Source organism: Nycticebus coucang, chromosome 12 (genome assembly GCF_027406575.1).
Source record: "Nycticebus coucang isolate mNycCou1 chromosome 12, mNycCou1.pri, whole genome shotgun sequence".
NCBI lineage: Eukaryota > Metazoa > Chordata > Mammalia > Primates > Lorisidae > Nycticebus > Nycticebus coucang.
In genome coordinates this window covers 107,542,878-107,556,985 of record NC_069791.1, presented here as the reverse complement: position 1 = coordinate 107,556,985, position 14,108 = coordinate 107,542,878, and the positions used below count along the sequence as shown (strand labels likewise).

The following is a 14,108-nucleotide window of genomic DNA, read 5'->3' as shown; positions in this document are numbered from 1 at the left end:
TGAGAGTCTGTCTCAAAAAAAAAAAAAAAAAAAAAGAAGACACAATAACTTCTGTCCAACACATAAATGGCATTTTTCCAATGGTGCTGTGCCCAGCATTGTGGAGTTGGATGGAAGTCCTCATTGCAATTTGCAGATGGCAGCCAAACTGGACTAAAATTTAGGGGAGACACAAACTCACACATCCCCTATCTGTCCCAACTTTGTAAGAGACTGGGTAGGATGAATAACTCGGACTTTAGAGGAATAATCCTTTCACTTCAGTAATTTAATTGGAATTCACCCCAAGATCCTAATGATACCTCAAAAGGTAAGAGATCATAGCTCTAAGACTCTCAGGAAGGAAGACTAATTTCAGAATGGAGGATCCTATCTCACTGCTGTTCAAAGAAGGTAAATATATAGATGTAGTTTATAAAGAGAATTGTTTAGACAGAAACAAGTGAGGAAAACCAACCTATTTAGAGATAATAGGTCCATATTAGAACTTATTTCCAGATGCAGCTACTAATCAAAAGAAGACACAGCTGGAATCCCTAACCGTTTTCTTGGATAACATGGTCCTTAGGCTAGATCCATGCTTACCAAAATACTACCACCCCTTCCCTGCCAGTAACAGAACATTTACATAGTATTTATTACGTCTCTTTTGCTTTTGTGGAAGAAAACCAAGAGACAGAAAGGGAAAAACTGTTGACTCACCTTTTAAGCTAGTTCTGCATGAATCTTTCAAAAAGATTTCATTTTACACACATTCATAGGATATGTGACTATGTAACTATAGTGGTCTATTTGAGAAAACAGATTTCTGGCTCAGCACCTGAGCACAGTGGTTACGGTGCCAGCCATATATACCAAGGCTGGCGGGTTGAAACCTGGCCCTGACCAACTAAACAACAATGACAACCACAACAAAAATAGCTGGGTTTTGTGATGAGAGCTTGTAGTCCCAGCTACTGGGAGGCTGAGGCAAGAGAATTGCTTAAGCCCAGGAGTTTGAGGTTGCGCTGAGCTATGCCGCCACGGCACTCTACTAAGGGGCAACATACTGAGACTCTGTCTCAAACAAAAAAAAAAAAAAAGAAGACAGTACATTTCTGTTCCTGAAACTGCCAGGATAGTTTGGACCAGAAAACTTTGGTGACTTTTAATGGTGGCATTGTAGTGGTAGTGATAATAAAACATGACTACCAAAACTGGTCCTGATGGCAGCCATTCTACTAGAACTGAAGTTCATTACACTTTAACTCTGAATCGATCAGACATATATGGAAACAATGAGATGAAATGAGGTGAAAATGAAGGCAAGAATTGTATTTAGTGATGCTGTAAAGCAGTGGTTATCAACCTTCCTAATGCCACAAGCCTTTAACCAGTTCCTCATGTTGTGGTGACCCCCAACCAGAAAATTATTTTCATTGCTACTTCATAACTGTAATTTTCCTAATGTTATGAATCATAATGTAAATATATGATATGCAGGATGTATTTTCATTGGTTGCGACCCACAGGTTGAGAACCGCTGCTAAAGCAAAATGTCAAGTAATACCTTATCTGTGTAACTATGGAAATTAGGACAAGTAAATTTGAAGACAGAAAGACTTTGCAATGGACTGCTGGGTTGTCTACATCTATGAAATAGTGGTCAATTGTGATGAGGTATACAAACAGATATACCTCCAGATCAAAGAACTCCATGCCTAGTACAGAAGAGATCAGGTTGTTGAGCAAAGCTAAAGATGTCAAGCAGACAGTACCTGACTCAAGAGATACCTGAGAATAATATTGACTACAAGCTCATTTCTGGAAAAGGACCCTACCTCCATTTGATTCTCTAAGTTACTCTGTATGAGATCATGTTCAATAAACTAGATATATTTTGGTAATTCAAATAACTATCTTTCCCTAATCAGTCAGCTAATTTGGTTTTCACATGCCAGCTTTGCATCAAAGTCATCTATACTATGTATTTGTGGAGATTAAGTAATTTTTACCATTTCTTTACTAGTCAAAATAAGTTTTTGAAGCACATATTAAAGCCCCAATATTTTACCTGTTCCAGCAATGCTGTTTGCCTTTCCAGAGCTACACAAATATTTTCATTAATTTGCTCTGTGGTTTTCATGCGCTTAACATTTTCTTTGTTTTCTGAAAATATCCTCTTCTTTTGATAATGGCCTTGGGAAAACAGAAAGATTAGAGATAAGGGGAATTTCTCTCATTCAGAGACTCTCTAAGCTTATGAAAAAACTAAGAAGTGACAATGGCAGCATTTTTTAGAATATGCAATGGCATATAAACATTTCCCAAAACTATTAAAGAAAAAATGAGTATCTAAGGCAGGGTTCTAGTCTCAGATGTATTCCCGCTTCAACCTTATTTAATACACACACTCCAATAAAAACTTTACAAAATTATTGCACTTAATCTCTTCTTACAGGTGGTGCCTGTACCTCAGTAGTGAGGGTGCAGGCCACATATGCTCCAGGGCTGGTGGATTTGAACCCAGCCCAAGCCTGCTAAACAAACAAACAAACAAAAAAATAGCTGGGCAATGTGGCAGGCACCTGTAGTCCCAGCTACTTGGGAGGCTGAGGCAAGAGAATTGCTTAAGCCCAAGAGTTAGAGGTTGCTGTGTGCTGTGATGCCATGGCACCCTACTAAGGGCGACATAGTGAGACCCTGTCCCCCCAAAACAAAAAAAATCCCTTCTTATAGTTGTACATTACTTTTATAAACAGTTACTTAAGCAGTCTTACATAATTTTAATAGGTGGTCCTATTATTTTAAGCAATTTTTATTTTTTTGTAGAGATAGAATCTCACTTTACTGCCCTCAGTAGAGTCCCATGACGTTACACGGCTCACAGCAACCTCCAACTCTTGGGCTCCGGCGATTCTCCTGCCTCAGCCTCCCAAGCAGCTGGGACTACAGGCACCTGCCACAACACCCAGCTATTTTTTTGTTGCAGTTTGGCGGGGGCCAGGTTTGAACCTGCTACCTTTGGTATATGGGGCCGGAGCCCTACTCACTGAGCCACAGGCGCTGCCAGCAATTTTTAATTCATCTTGTTAAATGATTGCTCCAGACCCTACATAATACAAAATTTATCCTATGAAATAAGTTTTTTTCTTCGATTTACTTAACTAAAATACCCTACTTCTAATGAAATGCAGTTTTACTATTTTAAAATGTTACAACCCCAAACTTCATGTTATTGTTTCTATTTTTCTCCCTATACACACGTATGTATCTGTATCCACATTATTATTTATCATCTTATACTTAGCAGATGATTGGCCAGGCATAGTGGTTCACACCTGTAATCTCAACACTTTAAGAGGCTAAGGTGTTGAGAATCACCGAGCCAAGGTGTTAGATGCTGCAGTTAAGCCCAAGAGTTTAAGGTTGCTGTGAGCTGTGATACCACAGCACTCTACCAAGGGCAATATAGTGAGTTCTGTCTCAAAAAAAATGTAGGTGAAATGGACCAAACAATTGCTACAAGTATAAGCCACCTTTTGATCTTTTTTGTTCTCTTAATAGAGAGTGATTGATTCCTTCTTTGCCAGAATTAACTTACCTTTTGATTTGGTGGATACCTTTTCCCCTTCTAAATCACAAATGGTTCAGAACATCTTGTTTCATCAAATATTGTCATCATTTACCTTTTTCCTGTCTATATGCACACTGCCTATTTGTATATCTGAAGCTTTAAAATCCCCCCAGAGAAAAGGACTATTTTAATTTCTCCAAAAGATGCCTAACACTTACTGTGGTTATTATCAGCATCAAGTGATAACTGCCACTTTGTGTCTTTACTTTCACAATTTGAAATGCTGGAATGACAGGTCCGACTGGATATGTCAGTTTTTAAAACATCAGCAGCACAAATGGAGTTGACTGAATTCACCAAGAGAGGCATTTTCTCAACAGGCACAAAATTTAAGTCTGAACTTAAAATATTGTTGTTTTGCCTTTTATCATGAGACTTTGCATTGAAATTTGTTTCTGAGTGGGAAGCCATCTTGTCCATTCTCTTATCATCCAAAGTATTGGTTACTGTAGACTTTGGTATTTGAATTACATCACTTAATACACTGGGTTGAGAGCAAATAGATTTTAGAGCCTCTTCTAGTTCAAAAAAGGACCTTGTTACGGCTGCCTGATATTCAAAATGGTTTTCAGAATGATTTTCAAAAGTGTTTCCTGAATATTTTGCCTCTTGTATAAAGAGTTTGCTGGGAGAATCTATTACTTTACTTGGCTTTTGATGTGGACACGCATCTTCTTCATAAACATATTCCATTCCTGCTGCTGAGTTAACAATTTCTTCTAATGGTTTAATTAAATTCTGAGGGAATACTTCACTGCTCTGTAAGAATACCGAATTTCTGTTAGAGTCCAGTGAGGAAGCAACATTTTCAGAATGTATACATTTGCCAGTTATGACACTGGTACTTAAATTCTGATTATTACTTGAAACATTATTCCCAGGAACATTACTCCCAATTGCTGTTGTTTTCAGTGCTTCAGTGTTCTTCGACTTATTCAGAATCTCTATTTGCTTCCGGCAACTTGTAGGCATTGTTTTCTTGGCTTTTAATATCTTCCGTTTACTTTTATCTGGACTTGCCATCTCTCATATCCTGGAATTAAAGATATCATATTTAAATCCAATTCCCTAGTGAATTAAAGTTACTTATATACAACATTAAAATAACGTTGACACTACATCACTAGATGTAAATAATAACTTTATTGGAAATTATATCCATTTTCATGTCACTGAAAACGTACAAATAATTCCAATTTTTTCTATAAATCTAAATTACATAAATTCAAATTTTATATTGCTAGTAAGTCTCTGCTTCACACTAAGCCTGATGATTTATCTGACCACTTTTTATTTATCACCTCAGGGCTATAATTACATACTTTTTTTTTTTTTTGAAAGTTTCACTATGTCGCCCTCAGTAGAGTGCTGTGCCGTCACAGCTCACAGCAACCTCCAATTCTTGAGCTTAAGTGATTCTCTTGCCTCAGCGCCCACCACAACACCCAGCTATTATTTTGTTGTAACTGTCATTGTTGTTTAGCTAGGTTCAAACCTGCCACCCTCAGTGTATGTGGCCAATGCCCTAACCACTGAGTAAAAGTGCTGAGCCTAATCACTTTTGATTTAATCATCCAAACAGGCCATAGTTTAAATAATCTAAAGATTACATTACACTTCTTCATAAAAACAAACATTAAACAAAGCTTTGAATAAAACATTCCATTTTCTATACATAATGGTAGTACCTTTTTAAACTCTATTGTTCAAGTTTCAATAATAAATGATACTACAGGAGTAATTCCTAATATTCAAAAATATAAAACAAGCACTAAGATACATGACATGGGCAGGGTACGGTGGCTAACACCTATAATCCTAGTACCCTGGGAGACTGAGGAGGGTAAATTGCTCGAGCTCATAAGTTTGAGACCACCCTGAGCAAAAGCAACACCCATCTCTACTAAAAAGTAAAAAAACTGAGGCATGAGGATCACTTGAACCTGAGTTGGAAGTTGCTGTGAACTATGACACTACAGCACTCTACCCAGGGACATAGCTTGAGACTCTGTCTCTATATAAAAAAAAAAAAAAAAAAAAAAAGGCTCAGCGCCCATAGCACAGTGATAACAGCGCCAGCCACATGCACTAAGGCTGGTAGCTTCGACCCTGGCCAGCTAAACGACAACTGCAACAAAAAATAGCCGGGAATTGTGGCAGGCGTCTGTAGTCCCAGCTACTTGGGAGGCTGAGGCAAGAGAATCGCTTAAGCCCAAGAGTTGTGAGCCGTGATACCAGGCACTCTACTGAGGGCGACAAGGAACACATTCTCATCACCAAAAAAAAAAAAAAAAAAAAATCATAAATAACCCAGCTAAGGCTATCTGAATTATATTTTCATTTGTCATTGTCTAGTCTTACTTGAAGTTTGCTTTTACTATATTCTTTTTATTCAATACATCGTGTGATCAGGTACAATTCCAGGTTGTATGATACCTGAAGGGTGAAGCAAATATCTATTTAAAATTAGAAAAAAAAACTACAAGTTTGGCTGGGCACCTGTGGCTCAAGCAGCTAAGGTGCCAACCACATACACCTGAGCTGGCAGGTTCGAAACCAGCCCAGGCCCGCCAAACAACAATGGCTGCAACCAAAAAAAAAAAAAAAATAGCCAGGCGTTGTACCAGGCGCCTGTAATCCCAACTACTTGGGAGGTGGAGGCAAGACAATCGCTTGAGCTCAGGAATTGGAGATTGCTGTGAGCTGTAATGCCAGATCACTCTACCCAGGGTGACAGCTTGAGGCTCTGTCTCAAAAAATAAAACAAAACAAAAAACCTGCAAGTTTAAGAAATCTGACTTGTATAAACATCACAAAATCCAACAAAATAGCATGAGATTCTATTTTTCCTATTTGAATGCATATTATTTGATTGCCTTTTTTTTTTTTTTTTTTTTTTTTGAGAAAGAGCCTCAAGCTATCACCCTGGGTAGAGTGTTATGGTCTCACAGCTCATGGCAACATCCAACTCTTGGGCTTAAGCAATTCTCTTGCCTCAGCCTCCTGAGTAGCTGGGACTACAGACACTCGCCACAATGCCTAGCTATTTTTTGGTTGTAGTTGTCATTATTTGGTAGGCCTGGGCCGGATTCAAATCCGCCAGCTCTGGTGTATGTGGCGGCCTTAGCCGCTTGAGCTACAGGCACTGAGCCTGATTGCCTGTTGATGAACGTAATTTTACATTATTTTCAACTGGAAGAATGGAAAAAGCAAATCTTTCCTCTAGCATGGTGAAGGATATATTAGTTTGATAACCAAGATGCATAAAATAAGCAGCTTCACCTTAAGGCCATGCTTCTTGTTGGTACTTCTGTAACTTCCCGTATTTCAAAGGCAAAATTCTTATCAAAAAGTAAAATGTATGCCATGTTATTAATTTCTGACAAGAGAAAAATTTTACTTTGACTAGAAATCTATGAGAACTGAAATTGTTTTCCTTCTGGCTTCATACATTTCAAACTTGCTCTTCTACTATTTACATATTTCTGATGCCGACACCAAGGAACACATTCTCATCACAATGAGGCTAACAGGAAATATTTACCTATCTCCAGAATCAGCTATGAATCACAAAAACATCCCTAAACCAATATTGAATGTATCCAGCAATCAGGAAAATGCCTGAAGCCATTCTACTACCAGGTGGCAGGAAGGAGAAATTACAGCGGTCTTAAATAGCAACAGTTAAAATATCTTGCTTTTCTTAGAAAAACATCCAACCATGTGAACATAGTATTGCTATGGTCCTTCTAGGGGCCTTTGGAAAAAGATGAAACTAGCAAAAAGCCCTCAAACTGAAGCTTTGGGAGGATGCTTTCTATATTCGATGTAAACAAAAGAAAAATAATACATATGGAAGCTCTTTGAACCATTCATGCTCAACCAAACAAGTAAAATACTATTAACTTGCATTTACATAGGTTTCTCCATTCCATATCTCCTGTCCCTCTTCCTTGTCCTAATGTGATGTATACTAAATTTTCAGTTTATGAATCTGGGGCAGGTTCAAACCTGGCCCCAGCCAAACTGCAACAAAAAAATAGCCGGGCGTTGTGGCAGGCACCTTTAGTCCCAGCTACTCGGGAGGCTGAGGCAAGAGAATCACCTAAGTCCAGGAGTTGGAGGTTGCTATGAGCTGTGTGACACCACAGCACTCTACTGAGGGTGATAAAGTGAGACTCTGTCTCTAATAAATAAATAATGCTATGAACATTCATGTGCAAGTTTTTATGTGGACATATATGCATTTTTTCATTGGACTACATACACCGAGGGATGGAATTGTTTGTGATCATACAGCAACTCTATGTTTAACTTTTGAGGAAATGCCAGATTATTTTCCAAAGTGTCTGGACCAATTGACATTCGCAATAAAAGTGGATGAGAGTTCCAATTTTAATCCCTCTTAACAACACTTGTTATTATCTACATCACTATACGAGTCTACTGCAAGTGATGTGGTGCCTCATAGTCATTGTGATTTGGATTACCCTGATGGCTAATGATTCTGAGCATCTCTTTATGTGCTTCCTGCAGACTTCTATACCTTCTTCGAAGCAATGTCCCATTTAAAAGTTAGGTTATTTGCAGCTCTATTTTCTAGATTAAGTTCCCTATATAAGGTATGATTTACAAACTTGCCCATTCTACGGGCTTTTAATTCCTTGATGGTATCCTTTGAAAACCTAAAGTTTTAAATTTTGATGAAGTCCAACTATTTTTTCAATGCTGCTTGTGTTTTTGGTATCATTGCTAAGAAATCACTGCCCAATCCAATGTCAAGATCTACCCTGTCCTGAAAGTTTGTTTTATTGGCACTTATATTTAGGTTTTTTGATAACATTTTCAGTTAATTTTTGTATACGATATGAAATAGGGGTCCACATTCATTGTGCATGTGGACATCCAAGTGTTCTAGCACAATTTGAAAAGGCTACTCCTTCACTCATTGAATTGTTTTGACCGTCTGGTAAAAAACCAATTCACGGGTGGCACCTGTGGCTCAAGGAGTAGGGCACAGGCCCCATATACTGGAGGTAGCAGGTTCAAACCCAGCCCTGGCCAAAAAGTGCAAAAAAACAAAACAAACAAAAAAAAAAAACCCAATTCACTACAGGCTCGGCGCCATAGCTCAGTGAGTAGGGTGCCAGCCACATACACCAAGACTGGTGGGTTGGAGCCCAGCCGGGCCTGCTAAAACAACAATAACAACTGCAACCAAAAAATAGCTGGGCACTGTGGTGGGTGCCTGTAGTCCCAGCTACTTGGGAGGCTGAGGCAAGAGAATCGCTTAAGCACAAGAGTTGGAGGTTGCTCTGAACGGTGACATGACAGCACTCTACCAAGGGCTACATAGTGAGACTCTGTCTAAAAAAAAAAAAGAAAAAGAAAAAAATCCAATTCACTACAAATGGGAAGGTTAAATGGGTATGGCAACCATGGCTGGGTGTGTCTGGAGTGTGCCTGTAGTCCCAGCTACTTGGAAGGCTGAAGTGGGATGATAGTTTGAGCCCAGGACTACAAATCCAGCGTGGGCAACATAGCAAGAAAATAAAAAATAAATAAAAGGGACCTTTATTTTTGGATTATAAATTCTTTTTTTAAAGTTTTAACATTGTGTAATTTTCCCCCAAGTATTCAATGTTATTATCACCATCATGTTATACAATGTTTCTTCTTTTTTTTTTCTTTTTTGAGACAGTCTGACTTTTCGCCCTCAATAGAGTGCCATAGAGTGCCGTAGCATCATAGCTCACAGCAACCTCAAACTCCTGGACTCAAGTGATTCTATTGCCTCAGCCTCTCACGTAGCTGAGAGTACAGGCGCCCACCACAATGCCCAGCTTTTGTTTTTTGGGTTTTTTTTTAGAGACAGAGTCTCGCTCTGGCTAAGGCTAGCCTCAAACTCCTAAGCTCAGGCAATCCACCCACCTGGGACTCCCACAGTCCTAGGATTACCCGCGTGAGCCACCACACCCAGCTTTACAATGTTTCTTGATCCTATCCCTCCTATCTGAACTTCTATGTTCTTTGACCATTATCTACCCAATCTTCTCCACTACAAGTAAAGATAACAACCATCATTCTACTCTGCTTGAATAAGTTCATCTTTTTTAGATGGTAAAACAAGGGAGATAATGTGATATTTGTCTTTTTATACATAGATTATTTCACTTAAAAAAATAGGTGGATTTTCTTTTTAAGACTGAATAGCATACCATTGTATGTATATACATTTTTTTCTATACATTCACATGTTGATGGACACTTAGGTGAGTCCTATCTAGGCCATTGTGAATAATGCTATAATAAACATGGGAGTGCAGATATCTCTTCAGCATAATGATTTCATAGCCTTTGAATGTACACAGTAGTAAGACTGCTGGATCATTCAGTAGTTCTATTTTTAATTTTTTGAGTAACCTCTATATTTTCACTTGGCTGAACTACTTTATTATATTCCTACCAACTGCGTATAAGCATAACCTTTTCTGTACAATCTTGTCAATACTTGCTCTCTTTTATTTCCTTGATAAAAGTTATTCTGTAGGTGTAAAGTAGTATCTCACTCTGGTTTCAATTTATAGTTCCCTAAATATTATTGATAGGAAAACTTTAGCAATTTCTATTTCCTCTTTTGAAAAATGTCTATTCAGGTCCTTTGTCTACTTTTTAATGTGGTTATGTGCTTTCTTGCTATTGAGTTCCTTACTTATTTTGAAAAAATATCACTAAAATGGTCATCTACACAAAGCAATCTATCAGTTTAATGTGATCACTATTTCCAATGACATTTCTTTTTTTTTTAGAGAGAGAGTCTCACTTTATGGCCCTCGGTAGAGTGCTGTGGCCTCACACAGCTCACAGCAACCTCCAATTCCTGGGCTTAAGCAATTCTCTTGCCTCAGCCTCCCGAGTAGCTGGGACCACAGGCGCCCATCACAATGCCCGGCTAATCCAATGACATTTCTTACAGGAAAAAAAAGAATCCTATAATGTCTCATTAGTATGAAAACCACAGAACCAGAACAATGACAAGGAAAAAGAACAAAGCTTACTGGCCAATTTCAAAGTATAATGCAAAGCTATAGTAAACAAAAAAATATGGTACTGGCATAAAAACAAGGATATACACCAGATCAGACTAGCAAACCCAGAAATAAATCCACACATTTATAGTCAGCTGATTTTTAGCAATGTTTCAAAAACAAATAACAGTCTCTTCAGTAAATGGTTCTGGGAAAACTAGATATCCACATACAAAAGAAGAAACTAGACCTCTATCTCAAGCCATATACATAGAATCACCTTAAAATGCATAAAAACTTAAGCATCAGAAACAAAACTGTAAAACTACTAAAAGAAAACACAGGAGAAAAGTCCTCTATGAAACTGATCTGATCTGGGTAATAAGATTTTTTTGGACATGAGACCAAAAGCATAGGCCCCCCCAGAGCAAAAATAGATAAATGCAATTATATTAAAATACCACAGCTGAGAAAATTAACAGAGTTGAAAACATAAAAAAAAAAAAGAAAAAACTGTTTGCAAACTATGTATTTGTTAAAGTGTTAACATCCAATATACATAAGAGAATATCATTTTAATATGATTAAGTCTTTTTTTTTGAGACAGAGTCTCACTTGGTCACTCTTGTTAAGAGTGCTGCCTACGGCAACCTCGAACTCTAAAGCTCCAGGGATTCCCTTGCCTCAGCCTCCCAAGTATTGGGAATACCACTACAACACCCAGCTATTTTTTAAAGACAAAGTCTTGCTCTTGCAGAGGCTGTTCTTAAACTTATGAGCTCAAGCAATTCACCCGCCTCAGCCTCCCATGTGGTAGGATTACAGGCATGAGCCACCCTGTCTGGCCCCTTTGTTTTTTTTTTTTTGAGCCAGAGTCTTTGTTGCCTTGGTAGAGTACTATGGCATCATAGCTCACAGCAACCTCAAACTCTTGGGCTCAAATGATTCTCCCGAGTGACTGGGACTACAGGTGCAGGTCACAATTATTATTATTATTATTATTTTGCAGTTTTTGGCCAGGGCCAGGCTTGAACCCACCACCTCTGGCATATGGGGCCAGCACCCTACTCCTTTGAGCCACAGGCGCTGCCCTGTCTGGCTATTTTTAGAAACAAAGTCTTGCTCTGGCTCAGGCTAGTCTTGAACTCATGAGCTCAGGCTCAGTTTTTATCTTTTGATAGATTTTCTTGTGGCTTCTTTAGGATTTTCCACTTATTAGGTCATGTATCATCAGTGTATAGATGTTTTACTTTTCTTTCCAATCTCAGTAATTTTCATTTTTTTGCCTGGTTTTCCGGACTGTATCTTTCAGAACAGTGCTGAACAGAAATAGTAAGAGTGGTCACCTTCTTCATCATAAAGTATGGTATCAGCTGTGAGTTTTTCAGATGTGTTTTATCAGGTTAAGAAAGCTCAAAGCTTTCCTTACTTTGTTGAACGTTTTTCCCTGAAGAGGCACTGAATTTGTCAGAAAATGCTTTCCAGCATCTCTTAATATAGTCATATGGCTTTGTTCTCTACATATGTTATATTCATAGATTCTTGGAAGAGAAACCAACCTTGCATTTCTGAGATAATTCCCACTTGGTAATGGCATATAATGCCGCACCCTCGGCACCATGCCGCAGCGAGGTGGCGCTGTCCGCGTTGTAAAACGACGGAAAGGAGGTCTGTGCTCCCCGGAGCGAAGCCCCCAGCACCCCCAGTGTGCACAGCAACAGAAATGTTGCCTAGCATGCTGTTTTTGGCGCAATAACCTAAGGGGTATGGCTTGTTACTATGAGAAACCTTTATGTTGTGGTGACTGTCTGTCCTGATAAGAGTAATCAATGAGGTCTAAAGGAATGAGCACAATGATGTATTGACCCAGAAGTAGCACAAACGGTATGATTGTGCCAAACTCAGTGGCTCCAAGCAACCCTACACAACAAAACTTTCCCACCATAAATGTCAGTGGACTGAAACAATGCAGGCACAAAAAACAGGATGTTCCAGCACGACATGCACCACCACCCACAATAAAACTTTACTTAGAAAAACATCTTATTTCACTAACGTCTTAATCAAGAGATTCACAATAGAATGATCACATATAATCAAATAAGAAATAATATATATATTATGAACATTAAATCAACACATATATAATCACACATATAACAAACTTTAACACATATTACACTTTAAACACAAACATATAAGGAGTTGCACTATGCTAAGATTCCATAGATAAGAGGAAGTAAACAGGTTTCGCTGATAACCACTAACTTTTACTCCTCCGGAAAAAGAATCATTGAGAAATCATGATGGATGACTACCCGCCTCTGCAGGTTTAAAAAAGGAAAATATATAACTTGTAAATGTCAACAAACTGGAAAAAATGCATTGTATGACCTATGTACCAAAAAGTATAAATACCAAAGTTTGAACTCAGTAAAGCACAGCTGCATACTTCACCAAGTGCTGTGTGTCAGACTGTCATTTTCCTGCGTCGACCTTCCAACCAACCTGACTCCGTTTCCCTGCTTTCCCTCGGACTGAAGCCCACCGACAGGGTGGTCCGCGGCAATATAACTTTGTTGTTTTTGAATTGGTAGTATTTAGCTGAAATTTTCATATTAACATTCATAAGAGATATTGTTCTGTAGTTTAATTATGATGTTCTAATCTATTTTTGGTATCAGGAAAATACTGGCCACAACAGATTGACTTGAGTGTTCTTTCCTTTTTTTTGGAGACAGGGTCACTTTCTTGCCCCGGATAGAGTACCATCGCATCACAGCTCACAGCAACCCCAAACTCTTGGTGTGATCCTTGGTCACTGGTCATTCTTCAAGTGATCCTCTTGCCTCAGCCTCCCAAGTAGCTGAGACTATAGGCACTAGTCATAATGCCTGGCTATTTTTTAGAGATGGGGTCTCACTCTTGCTCACTCTTGAATTCAAGCCATCAACCCCACCCGCTTTAGTGTACCAGGGGATCTGGGAGTACAGACATAAGCCACCACACTTGGCCCCTCCTCTGTTTCTTGAAGAATATTTGGAAAGAACTGGCATCTTTAAATGTGTGGTACGATTCACAAATAAAGCCAACTGATTTGAGGCTTTGCACTTTACTTCAATGTCTTTACTCATTGTAGGTCTCCTCAGATCTTGAGTTAGTTCTGGTAATGTCTTTTTAAGAATCTGTCCTTTTTTAAGTGGCCCCACAAGCAAAAGTCAAGTGGGGAAAGATCAGGGAATCTTGTAGGCCATTCCATGGGGCTACAGTGACCAAATACACAAACATGAAAATTGTTGATCCAACCATCACTATACAATGATACCAAAATGAGATGGTGCCCTGTAGTGCTGAAAATAAGATGGGAGACGCTCCATCTTTGTGTTATCCTGTAGTATGCATGATTTATTAATTTATCTTATATATGGAGACTTTGGGTTCCCATCATGTAATTGATGTTCTAG

The 14,108-nt window shown here is 38.7% G+C and overlaps 1 protein-coding gene across 6 annotated transcripts in view; it reads right to left on the bottom strand.

Moving 5' to 3' along the window:
* Positions 1–14,108, bottom strand: part of ATF7IP2 (activating transcription factor 7 interacting protein 2) — a 243,054-nt gene that overhangs the window by 222,426 nt on the left and 6,520 nt on the right. For all 6 annotated transcript variants that reach the window (XM_053556334.1, XM_053556333.1, XM_053556335.1 and 3 more), the window contains exons 2-3: positions 3,775–4,649; positions 2,054–2,178 (exon numbers count right to left, since the gene is read on the bottom strand). In XM_053556334.1, the coding sequence (XP_053412309.1) occupies positions 2,054–2,178; positions 3,775–4,639 (990 nt within the window). In that variant the 5' untranslated portion in view covers positions 4,640–4,649. The remainder of the gene's footprint in view (positions 1–2,053; positions 2,179–3,774; positions 4,650–14,108) is intronic.